Below are 12,500 nucleotides of genomic sequence, written 5' to 3' on the forward strand. Positions count from 1 at the left end.
GGGAGGAAGGATGGAAGGGAGGAAAGGAAGGACGGAAGGGGAGAAGGAAGGAGGGAGGGAGGGAGGGAGGATGGAATGATGGAAGGAAGGAAGAAAGAAAGGAGGAAGTGAGGAAGGAAGGGAGGAAAGGAGGAAGGTAGGATGGAAGGGAGGGAGAGAGGAGGAAGGAAGTGAGGAAGGTAGGATGGGAGGGAGGAAAGGAAGGAAGAAAGGAAGGGAGGGAGGAAGGAAGGAAGAAAGGGAGGACGATACGAGGGTTAAAACAGTTTTGTTCTCTGTGATTTTCAGGAGGAGATGAAGATGGAAACTGAGGAGCAGACGCCTGCTGACGGTCAGACAGGTGAGTTATCAGACTGTTCATATTCCTTCCTTCCTTCCTTCCTTCCTTCCTTCCTTCCTATCAGACTGTTCATATTCCTTCCTTCCTTCCTTCCTTCCTTCCTTCCTTCCTTCCTTCCTTCCTCCCTCCCTTCCTTTATTCCTTCCTTCCTCCCTCCCTTCCTTCATTCCTTCCTCCCTCCCTTCATTCCTTCCTCCCTCCCTTCCTTCATTCCTTCCTCCCTTTCTTCTTTCTTTCCTTCCTTCCTTCCTTCATTCCTTCCTTTATTCCTTCCTTCCTCCCTTCCTTCATTCTTTCCTCCCTTCCTTCATTCCTTCCTTCCTCCCTCCCTTTATTCCTTCCTTCCTCCCTCCCTTCCTTCATTCCTTCCTCCCTCCCTTCCTTCATTCCTTCCTCCCTTCCTCCCTCCCTTCCTTCATTCCTTCTGTCATTCCTTCCTCCCTTTCTTCTTTCTTTCAGTCCTTCCTCCCTCCCTTGCTTTATTCCTTCCTCCCTCCCTTCCTTCATTCCTTCCTTCCTTCCTTCCTTTATTCCTTCCTTCCTTCCTTTATTCCTTCCTTCATTCCTCCCTTTCTTCTTTCCTTCCTACCTTCCTCCCTCCCTTCCTTTATTCCTTCCTTCCTCCCTCCCTTCCTTCCTTCCTTCCTTCCTTCCTTTATTCCTTCCTTCCTTTCTTCCTTCCTCCCTTCCTTCCTCCCTCCCTTCCTTCCTCCCTTCCTTCCTTCCTTCCTTCATTCCTTCCTTTATTCCTTCATTCCTTCCTTCCTTCCTCCCTCCCTTCCTTCATTCCTTCTGTCATTCCTTCCTCCCTTTCTTCTTTCCTTCCTACCTTCCTCCCTCCCTTCCTTTATTCCTTCCTTCCTCCCTCCCTTCCTTCATTCCTTCCTTTATTCCTTCTTTCCTTCCTTCCTTCCTTCCTTCATTCCTTCCTTTATTCCTTCCTTCCTCCCTTCCTTCATTCTTTCCTCCCTTCCTTCATTCCTTCCTTTATTCCTTCCTTCCTCCCTCCCTTTATTCCTTCCTTCCTCCCTCCCTTCCTTCATTCCTTCCTCCCTCCCGTCCTTCATTCCTTCCTCCCTTCCTCCCTTCCTCCCTCCCTTCCTTCATTCCTTCCTCCCTTTCTTCTTTCTTTCCTTCCTTCCTCCCTTCCTTCCTTCCTTCCTTCATTCCTTCCTTTATTCCTTCCTTCATTCCTTCTGTAATTTCTTCCTTCCTTCCTTCCTTCCGTCCTTCCTTCATTCCTCCCTCCCTTCCTTCCTTCATTCCTTCCTTCTGTCTTTCCTCCCTCCCTTCCTTCATTCCTTCTGTCATTCCTCCCTCCCTTTCTTTATTCCTTCCTTCCTTCCTTTATTCCTTCATTCCTTCCTTCCTCCTTTCCTCCCTGCCTTCCTTCATTCCTCCCTTCCTCCCTCCCTTTTTCCCTTCCTACCTTCCTTCATTCCTTCTGTCATTCCTTCCTCCCTTTCTTCTTTCCTTCCTACCTTCCTCCCTCCCTTCCTTTATTCCTTCCTTCCTCCCTCCCTTCCTTCCTTCCTTCCTTCCTTCCTTCCTTCCTTCCTTCCTTCCTTTATTCCTTCCTTCCTTCCTCCCTCCCTCCCTCCCTCCCTCCCTCCCTTCCTTCCTTCCTTCCTTCCTTCCTTCCTATTATTATTACAGAACGTAATAGTTAAACTCCAGATTGAGCCCCTCTGGATCTTTGTGTTTCCCCTCCGCAGCTGTGGGTGATGAGGAGCTGAAGGAGCTGGAGAGGAAGAGGAGGAGGGAGCTGTACAAAGAGAAGCGGTTCTTCTGTGAGCTCTGCAACAAAGGTTTCCATCAGAAACACCAGCTGAGCAAACACGTGTCCTGCCACCGCAAACCCTTCCCCTGCAGCTCCTGCGACAAAGGCTTCTACAAGGCCAAGACGCTGCAGAAACACCTTCAGTCTCACCAGCTCCGGGAGGCGCAGGAGAACGACCCCGACAAGCTGCTGCGCTGCGACCAGTGCGACAGGAAGTTCAGGCTGCTGCGCCAGCTCCGCGTCCACCAGGCGTCCCACCAGCTGGAGAAGACGCCGCTGCAGTGCAACGCCTGCGACCGCACCTTCACCTCGGCCGGCGCGCTCCGCTACCACGAGGTGTCGCACGCCGACTTCAAGCCGTTCATGTGCGACGTCTGCGGGAAAGGTTTCACCAGGAAGAAGAGCCTCCGCGAGCACCAGACCATCCACACCGGGGCGCGGCCGTACCCCTGCCAGACCTGCGGGAAGAGGTTCTCCACCGCCAGCAACCTGCGAGTCCACAAGAGGTCGCACTCCGAAGAGCGGCCGCACAAATGCTCCGAGTGCGACAAAGCCTTCAAGTGTAAGATGGGTCTAATGCAGCACCGCGTCGTCCACTCCGGGGAGAAACCCTTCGTCTGTCAGACCTGCGGGCTCAGCTTCGGACTCAAGTACAACTTCCAGAGACACCTGAGGCTCCACAACGGAGAGAAACCCTTCAGGTGCTGCTGCTCACACTTGATTTACACGTTGTGACCACCAGAGGGCAGCAAACTAATTAAAAAAACTTAAATCAGGCAGGATAGTGATCACGGCTCAGTCTATAGATATAAAGCCAAACAGTTAAATGAGCATCAAAAATAACCGCCGCCTCGTTACATCACACACATATTTATCTGTATATAAGTATTATGATTGATGTTCCTTTAGATCCAGGTTACTTCTGTCTTCAGTCGTTAAAACCTTTCTGTTTCTTCTCTTTTGTCTCAGGTGTGATAAATGCGGGGAGGGCTTTTCGGGGACGTGGGCTCTGAAGACTCACATGCTGGTTCACGGCGTGGAGAAACCCTTCATGTGCGACCTCTGCGGGAAGACGTTTTTCTACAACTGTCAGCTGCAGAAGCACCAACAGCTGGTCCACGACAGCAAGGGCGGCGTGCAAGGAGAGGCGGGCGCGGGGGTCGGGGCGGTGGGGCACAAGCAGACGGGAGCGCGACCGTTCAGCTGTAAGATCTGCCTGAAGAGCTTCAGCAGCAGCTCCAGTCTGAGGAAGCACGAGAAGAGCCACACGGAGAACCAGGAGTTCACCTGCGACACCTGCGGCAGGTCCTTCCACCAGCGCCACCTCTACCTGTACCACGTCCGGCAGCACAGCGGCGACCGCCCGCACGTCTGCGGCGTCTGCGAGAAGGGCTTCCTGCTCCTGTCGCAGCTGAAGCGCCACGAGATGCTGCACACCGGCGTCAAACCGCACAAGTGCCAGCAGTGCGGGAAAGAGTTCAGGACGTCGCAGAACTACCACCGACACCTGCTGGTCCACACCGGGGAGAAGCCCTACGAGTGCGGCGTCTGCAACAGGAAGTTCAGGCAGTCCAACCAGCTGAAGTCTCACATGCAGATCCACACCGGCGTGAAGCTGTACGCCTGCGAGCGCTGCGGACTCGGGTTCTCCGACTCGCGGCAGCTGAAGAAACACAGCTGTGGAGACGAGCTGCAGAACCCGCTGGAGTCCAAACACAGGAAGCAGAAGACCGTGTTCGGCTGGACGGACGGATTCACAAACCAGTGATCCACCATCCAAAGACCTGCTCCACATCCACAGACCTGCTCCACATCCACAGACCTGTTCCTCATCTAGAGACCTGCTCCTCATCTAGAGACCTGCTCCTCATCCACAGACCTGCTCCTCATCCACAGACCTGCTCCTCATCCACAGACCTGTTCCTCATCCACAGACCTGTTCCTCATCCACAGACCTGCTCCTCATCCACAGACCTGCTCCTCATCCACAGACCTGTTCCTCATCCACAGACCTGTTCCTCATCCACAGACCTGCTCCACATCCACAGACCTGCTCCTCATCCACAGACCTGCTCCTCATCTAGAGACCTGCTCCTCATCCACAGACCTGCTCCTCATCTAGAGACCTGTTCCACATCCACAGACCTGCTCCTCATCCACAGACCTGTTCCTCATCTACAGACCTGCTCCTCACCCACAGACCTGCTCCTCATCCACAGGCCTGCTCCTCATCTAGAGACCTGCTCCTCATCCACAGACCTGCTCCTCATCCACAGACCTGCTCCTCATCCACAGACCTGCTCCTCATCCACAGACCTGCTCCTCATCCACAGACCTGCTCCTCATCCACAGACCTGCTCCTCATCCACAGACCTGTTCCTCATCTAGAGACCTGCTCCTCATCTAGAGACCTGCTCCACATCCACAGACCTGCTCCACATCCACAGACCTGCTCCACATCCACAGACCTGCTCCACATCCACAGACCTGCTCCTCATCCACAGACCTGCTCCTCATCTAGAGACCTGCTCCTCATCTAGAGACCTGCTCCTCATCTAGAGACCTGCTCCTCATCTAGAGACCTGCTCCTCATCTACAGACCTGCTCCTCGTCCACAGACCTGCTCCTCATCTAGATCTACAGACCTGCTCCTCATCCAAAGACCTGCTCCTCATCCAAAGACCTGCTCCTCATCCACAGACCTGCTCCACATCCACAGACCTGCTCCTCGTCCACAGACCTGCTCCACATCCACAGACCTGCTCCTCATCCACAGACCTGCTCCTCATCCAAAGACCTGCTCCACATCTAGAGACCTGCTCCTCATCCACAGACCTGCTCCTCATCTAGAGACCTGCTCCTCATCCACAGACCTGCTCCTCATCCACAGACCTGCTCCACATCCACAGACCTGCTCCTCATCCACAGACCTGCTCCTCATCCACAGACCTGCTCCTCATCCACAGACCTGCTCCTCATCCACCGACCTGCTCCTCATCTAGAGACCTGCTCCACATCCACAGACCTGCTCCTCATCCACAGACCTGCTCCTCATCTAGAGACCTGCTCCTCATCTAGAGACCTGCTCCTCATCCACAGACCTGCTCCTCATCCACAGACCTGCTCCTCATCCAAAGACCTGCTCCTCATCCACAGACCTGCTCCTCATCCACAGACCTGCTCCACATCCACAGACCTGCTCCTCATCCACAGACCTGCTCCTCATCTAGAGACCTGCTCCTCATCCACAGACCTGCTCCTCATCCACAGACCTGCTCCTCATCTAGAGACCTGCTCCTCATCCACAGACCTGCTCCTCATCCACAGACCTGCTCCTCATCTACAGACCTGCTCCTCATCCACAGACCTGCTCCACATCCACAGACCTGCTCCTCATCCACAGACCTGTTCCTCATCCACAGACCTGCTCCACATCCACAGACCTGCTCCTCATCCACAGACCTGTTCCTCATCCACAGACCTGCTCCTCATCTAGAGACCTGCTCCTCATCTAGAGACACACAGACTCACATGAGCAGAAAAGATTAATTCTCAAGTTCTTGAACTTTTCATTAAAGAATTTCTTAGTGATTTTTATGATGTAAAAACTATCTGTGAAAAACAAAATAAAACTGTTTATAATTTCACATTTTTCTTTATTGTCTGTTTTCTCTGACAGCAAAATAACAGCCACACATTTCTCTCAAAAGCAACAACTAAAAAATTGTCTTTGAGCTCAGTTATGTTTCATAATAAAGGTCCAGTTCACTCAGATTATTAGATAAATGAAGTCTATCTGCTCTCCAGCTGTAGATAGATGAGATTAGTTTACAACCATGTAAAAGCCACATTACAGTAAAAGTACTGCAGTATTATAGTGATGTAGTATGCAGTATTACAGTAAAAGTACTGCAGTATTATAGTGATGTAGTATGCAGTATTACAGTAAAAGTACTGCAGTATTATAGTGATGTAGTATGCAGTATTACAGTAAAAGTACTGCAGTATTATAGTGATGTAGTATGCAGTATTACAGTAAAAGTACTGCAGTATTATAGTGATGTAGTATGCAGTATTACAGTAAAAGTACTGCAGTATTATAGTGATGTAGTATGCAGTATTACAGTAAAAGTACTGCAGTATTATAGTGATGTAGTATGCAGTATTACAGTAAAAGTACTGCAGTATTATAGTGATGTAGTATGCAGTATTACAGTAAAAGTACTGCAGTATTATAGTGATGTAGTATGCAGTATTACAGTAAAAGTACTGCAGTATTATAGTGATGTAGTATGCAGTATTACAGTAAAAGTACTGCAGTATTATAGTGATGTAGTATGCAGTATTACAGTAAAAGTACTGCAGTATTATAGTGATGTAGTATGAAGTATTACAGTAAAGGTACTGCAGTATTATAGTGATGTAATATGCAGTATTACAGTAAAAGTACTGCAGTATTATAGTGATGTAGTAAGCAGTATTACAGTAAAAGTACTGCAGTATTATAGAGATGTAGTATGCAGTATTACAGTAAAAGTACTGCAGTATTATAGTGATGTAGTATGCAGTATTACAGTAAAAGTACTGCAGTATTATAGTGATGTAGTATGCAGTATTACAGTAAAGGTACTGCAGTATTATAGTGATGTAGTATGCAGTATTACAGTAAAAGTACTGCAGTATTATGAGTGATGTAGTATGCAGTATTACAGTAAAAGTACTACAGTATTATAGTGGTGTAGTATGCAGTATTACAGTAAAAGTACTGCAGTATTATAGTGATGTAGTATGCAGTATTACAGTAAAGGTACTGCAGTATTATAGTGATGTAGTATGCAGTATTACAGTAAAGGTACTGCAGTATTATAGTGATGTAGTATTCAGTATTACAGTAAAAGTACTGCAGTATTATAGTGATGTAGTATGCAGTATTACAGTAAAAGTACTGCAGTATTATAGTGATGTAGTATGCAGTATTACAGTAAAAGTACTGCAGTATTATAGTGATGTAGTATGCAGTATTACAGTAAAAGTACTGCAGTATTATGAGTGATGTAGTATGCAGTATTACAGTAAAAGTACTGCAGTATTATAGTGATGTAGTATGCAGTATTACAGTAAAAGTACTGCAGTATTATAGTGATGTAGTATGCAGTATTACAGTAAAAGTACTGCAGTATTATAGTGATGTAGTATGCAGTATTACAGTAAAAGTACTGCAGTATTATGAGTGATGTAGTGTGCAGTATTACAGTAAAAGTACTGCAGTATTATGAGTGATGTAGTATGCAGTATTACAGTAAAATTACTGCAGTATTATAGTGATGTAGTATGCAGTATTACAGTAAAAGTACTGCAGTATTATAGTGATGTAGTATGCAGTATTACAGTAAAACTACTGCAGTATTATAGTGATGTAGTATGCAGTATTACAGTAAAAGTACTGCAGTATTATAGTGATGTAGTATGTAGTATTACAGTAAAAGTACTGCAGTATTATAGTGATGTAGTATGCAGTATTACAGTAAAAGTACTGCAGTATTATGAGTGATGTAGTATACAGTATTACAGTAAAAGTACTGCAGTATTATAGTGATGTAGTATGCAGTATTACAGTAAAAGTACACAAGCTTTGAATGAGAAGAAAACACTTTGATCACTGTTGATAAAATGGTGTTTATTGATTATTGAAGCTTCAGATTGTTGACACATCCAATCAGTAAAGTGTGATCAATGATTTCATGTTCAGATTGACTTCATCCACACAGTCAGTTAGTGTAACCCAGAATGTCAGCTATGTACAAGAACATCATTAATGATTATTATCATGATCATTACAGTTTGATTGAACATTTCTTTATGAATCTCAAAAGAGTGTGTCTATGTTTGTGGAGCCCGACCAAAATGGAAAAAAAAGAAAGAAAAAAGACTATCATCACAGAGGGCCGCTGGGCAACGCATGGTGGATACAGGCCAGAACAGAACAAATGAAAAGTTAAAACATCTGACACATGAAGTCTGAAATGACTTCTGTCTATTTCACTTTACACAACTCAGCTGTGGATCCAAAACCACCAACATAAAGTCCAGCATAGAGAGGCTGAGTGAATGTGGTCTGGACTCTGTGGAGGAGAGTCATGGTTTCAGAGACGCTGTAGAAGGACAGAATACCTGCTCTGTGATCCAGGTACACTCCGACTCTGGAGGAACCAGGACCTGAGACGTGAGTTTCAATGCTGTTGAAGTAAAATTCATAACTGTTAGTCTCACACCATAAAGCCCAAGATTTGTCATTATATCCAAATAGAGATTCATCTCCTGCTCTGCTGATATTCTTGTATGCAACTGCTACATCAACTCCCCAACCTCCTCCGCTCCACTCCACCTCCCAGTAACAACGTCCAGTCAGACTCTCTCTACTCAGGACCTGAGGATCATCAGTGAATCTGTCTGTGTGACTAGAATAAGACTGTTGTTGTTCTGTAAATTTTACTTTTCTGTTCCCTTCAGATAATAACAGCTCTGTGTTTGCTGTGTTTGGATCCAGAGTGATTTCACATGAATATTTTAAGAACTCAGCTCTGGTCTTGGGTGGTTGTGGCAGTAAAACGTCCACTTCAGTCACTGCCAGTGAGATGTTTGTCCATTTGTCCCTCAGGATGTCCTGTAGTTTATCTCTGAGCTCTGACACAGCTGCTGTCACATCCTCAAAGTATCTCAGAGGACGGATATTGATGCTGGATGAGTCTGTAGGTTCACTGAGTTGTGACACTGAGGGGTAGTTTTGTAGAAACTGGTTGTGATCCTCTGTGTGTGAGAGCTGCTTCAGTTCAGCGTCTTTCCTCTTCAGCTCAGTGATCTCCTGCTGCAGCTTCTCCTGAAGCTCTTTGACTCCACTCACTTCAGTTTCCTGCTGGGATCTGATCTGCTGCTTCACATCAGAGCTTCTTTTCTGGAGGAGACGGATCAGCTCAGTGAAGATCTTCCCACTGTCCTTCACTGCTTTATCAGCAGAGTGACTGACGGCCTCCACCTCCTGTTGAAGCAGCTTCACATCTTTCTCTCTGTCCTGGATTCTCTGCTGGATGTTTAGTCGACTCACCTCGAGCTCTCTCTGCCTCTCAGTCCTTTCTGCTGCAGCTGGGACTGTGTCGTGGCCTTTATGATCCTCCATAGTGCACAGATAACAGATACTCTTCTTATCTGTACGGCAGAATATCTTCATCGCCTCATCATGACGAGAGCAGATGTTCTCCTGGAGCTTCTTGGAGGGCTCCACCAGTTTGTGTTTTTTAAATGTAGGTGATTCATAGTGAGACTGGAGGTGATTCTCACAGTAAGAGGCCAGACACACCAGACAGGACTTGAAGGCTTTCAGCTTCCTCCCAGTGCAGACATCACAGGCCACATCTTCAGGTCCAGCATAGCAGTGATCAGCAGGAGCAGCTTGGAGTCCAGTCTTCTTCAGCTGCTCCACTAAAGCTGCTAACATGGTGTTTTTCTTCAGGACAGGCCTCGGTGTGAAGGCCTCTCTGCACTGAGGGCAGCTGTAGATATTCCTCTGATCCTCTCCATCCCAGAATCCTTTAATACAGCTCATACAGTAGCTGTGTCCACAGGAAGTAGTCACCGGATCCTTCAGTAGATCCAGACAGATCACACAAGAGAAGGATTCTCGGTCCAGCTGATCTCTCTGCGCCATTTCAGCTCTCAGAGGCAACGACTGACTGAGTTTCACTTCCTGTTACTGCAGCCTGATAGCCATGCTGATAGCTCTGTGTGCGTCAAATGTTGGTTACACCCATCCATTCATTGTAGATCTGAAGGAAGGAAACAGCTGTTTCCTCATTTACAGTAAAGTCTCAGTTAAATGCTGCTCAACATTTAACTTTATTGCCATGTACAAATCGTACTTGTCGTAACAGTACTTGTAGTAATAGTACTTCTAGAGCTGGTGAAACTGTAATGTCCTACAGCCCGTGAACGCCCTGCAGAGATTGCGCTGGGCATGCGCAATATGCTCTACCAGGAGATTCCCGCGGGTCGCCGGTAGTCCCGGTTCCGTTCATCCTCAATCATAACGGAGCGGACAGAACCGGGCTGCTCTCCGGTGAACTGGAGCAGAGGATGCTAACTGTTAGCCGCTCAGAGCAGAGACCGAGCGGCCCGCTGCGGGTTGAGGTTAGCTCTGAGGCTAGCCGGCCAGCTAACACAGGCGCTAACGGTAGCATCAGCGGCCAGGTGAGACCACACGGGCCGGTAACACCACCGGTAACTGCCGGTAACACTGCCGGTACCTGCCGTGATTCATACGGATGTTAGTTTATTGTTATTAAATTAATGAGAATAAACTTGAGTCGAGTTTTAATCCCGGGGAGAGTTGACAGCGCCATTAGCATTAGCATTAGCAGCTATAGTTGACGTGCTGAGGCAGAAACACCAACAACACTAAATAACCTTAAATATTCTTCTTATTACTTTAGTTTACGGGCTGGTTTTAACTCTATGTAGCTTGTGTTGCTGTGATTAAAGTGTTGGTTTGCCTCCAGCAGAAGGACATGTTTGATTATTAAACATAAGACCAAAACAAACACAACCAGGTGTTACACAGAAATCTGTTACCATCAGATTTAGTGACTGAAGGCAGACGCTTAATAATAATAATAATACCACTTAATACTAATTTATTAGTCCAATATTTAATCTATTTGACATTAAACTAATTTACAGCAGTTGTATAAACCTGTATAAACCTGTATAACACTAGATAAATAAACTAGCAGCAAGTTAAAGCAATATTAAAACATAATCAGCATCAAAAATAAAGAATAATTGAGTTAAAGTAAGACAGGTGTTACACAGAAATGTGTTACCGTCAGATTCAGTGACTGGAGGCAGATGTTTAATAATACTCTACAGCAGAGGTGTCAAACTCATTTCATTCAAGGGCCACATACAGTCCAATTTGATCTGATGTGGGCCGGATCATTAAAAAGATGGATGGAAGGAAGGAAGGAAGGAAGGAAGGAAGGAAGGATGGATGGATGGAAGGGAGGATTGAAAGAGGAAAGGAAGAAAGGAAAGGAGGGAAGGGAGGATTGAAAGAGGAAAGGAAGAAAGGAAAGGAGGGAAGGAAGGAGGGAAGAAGGAAAGATGGAAGGAAGACAGGATAGGTGGAAGGAAGGAAGGAAGGAAGGAAAAGAAAACAGAAAGAAAAGATGGAAGGAAGAAAGGAAGGAAAGAAGAAGGAAGAAAAGATGGAGGGAAGACAGGACAGGTGGAAGGAAGGAAGGAAAAGAAGACAAAGGAAAGATGGAAGGAAGGAAGGAAGGAAGGAAGGAACAAAGAAAGAAAAGGAGGAAGGAAGGAAAGAAGACAAGAAGAAAAGGAGGAAGGAAAGATGGAAGGAAGGAATTAAGTAACAAAGAATGAAAAGAAGGAAGGAAAAGAAGACAGGAAGTGGGCCGGGGTGGACCCCTTGGCGGGCCGGTTCTGGCCCACGGGCCGCATGTTTGACACCCCTGCTCTACAGGGTTATTATGTTATCCTGATGTTTACAGAGAGGACATGCGGGAACAGTGGTACAGAGGGTTTAATACTACCTTATTGGCCATCATACATCTTGTCTCCTTACTTCCTTCCTGTTTTCCTCCCTCCTTACTTCATTCCTCTTTTCCTCCTCCCTCCTATCTTTCCTTCCTTCTTCTTCTTCCTTCTCTCCGTCCTCCCTTCTCTTTCCTCCATCCTCTTACTCTTTCCTTCCTTCCTTCCTTACTTCATTCCTCTTTCCTCCTCCCTCCTTACTCATTTCCGTCTTCCTTCCTTCCCTTCTCTCCTTCCTCCTTTCCTCTTTTCCTCCCTCCCTCCTTACTCATTTCCGTCCTTCCTTCCTTCCTTCTCTCCTTCCTCCTTTCCTCTTTTCCTCCATCCCTCCTTACTCTTTTCCTTTCTTCCTTCCTTCCTCTTTTCCTCCATCCCTCCTTACTCCCTTCCTTCCTTCCTTCTCTCCTTCCTCCCTTCCTCTTTTCCTCCATCCCTCCTTACTCTTTTCCTCTCTCCCTCCTTACTCCTTTCCTTTCTTCCTTCATTCCTTCCTTCTCTCCTTCCTCCCTTCCCTTCGTTTTTTTAAAAACACTGAAATGAAACTCTGATTTCTCCTTCAGGCTGATGTGCTGACTCCTCCTCGCAGCGCCGACGCCACCCACAGACGAGGAAGAGGAGGAGAGGAGGAGGAGGAGGAGGAGGAGGAGGAGGAGGGAGGAAGGCGATGGCGCCGGTGTCAGACGTGGAAGTGTCCTCGGTCTCAGGGAGAGGAAGGAGAGCAGGACCGCTGTCTCTGGACGACTGCCTCTGTCCCGTCTGTCTGGAGATCTACATGGA

The 12,500-nt window shown here is 47.0% G+C and overlaps 3 protein-coding genes and 1 long non-coding RNA gene across 4 annotated transcripts in view; 2 read left to right on the forward strand and 2 right to left on the reverse strand.

Moving 5' to 3' along the window:
• Positions 1 to 288: 288 nt before the first annotated feature.
• On the forward strand, positions 289 to 3,944 carry LOC128354839 (zinc finger protein OZF-like; the record flags this gene model as incomplete). Its single annotated transcript, XM_053314985.1, has 3 exons — positions 289 to 340; positions 2,056 to 2,821; positions 3,090 to 3,944. Coding segments are annotated over 3 exons (1,617 nt in total), but the record flags the coding sequence as incomplete, so codon positions are not given.
• Positions 3,945 to 4,123: 179 nt separating this feature from the next.
• Positions 4,124 to 4,318, reverse strand: LOC128354840 (uncharacterized). The gene is made up of 3 exons (XR_008321117.1): positions 4,266 to 4,318; positions 4,209 to 4,227; positions 4,124 to 4,151 (listed from the first exon to the last, which is right to left on the reverse strand). It is a non-coding gene; the product is annotated as an uncharacterized LOC128354840 (long non-coding RNA).
• Positions 4,319 to 8,020: 3,702 nt separating this feature from the next.
• Positions 8,021 to 9,822, reverse strand: LOC128354838 (E3 ubiquitin/ISG15 ligase TRIM25-like). Its single transcript, XM_053314984.1, has one exon. The coding sequence runs from the start codon at positions 9,820 to 9,822 to the stop codon at positions 8,155 to 8,157; it is 1,668 nt and encodes a 555-aa protein (XP_053170959.1). The 3' UTR covers positions 8,021 to 8,154.
• A 2,527-nt stretch (positions 9,823 to 12,349) lies between these two features.
• The window catches only part of rnf168 (ring finger protein 168), a gene marked incomplete at its 3' end in the record, with an annotated part of 4,795 nt that continues 4,644 nt past the window's right edge, over positions 12,350 to 12,500 (forward strand). Inside the window, exon 1 of the mRNA XM_053314983.1 lies at positions 12,350 to 12,500. This exon is cut by the window's right edge and continues 37 nt beyond it. Within this exon, the coding sequence (XP_053170958.1) occupies positions 12,388 to 12,500 (113 nt within the window).

The sequence above is a fragment of the Scomber japonicus genome, unplaced genomic scaffold (assembly GCF_027409825.1).
Source record: "Scomber japonicus isolate fScoJap1 unplaced genomic scaffold, fScoJap1.pri scaffold_684, whole genome shotgun sequence".
NCBI classification, from domain to species: Eukaryota; Metazoa; Chordata; class Actinopteri; order Scombriformes; family Scombridae; genus Scomber; species Scomber japonicus.

What these genes read in the sequence shown, in the direction of transcription:
- LOC128354838 (XM_053314984.1), bottom strand. Translation starts at nt 9,822, where the DNA reads ATGGCGCAGAGAGATCAGCTGGACCGAGAATCCTTCTCTTGTGTGATC.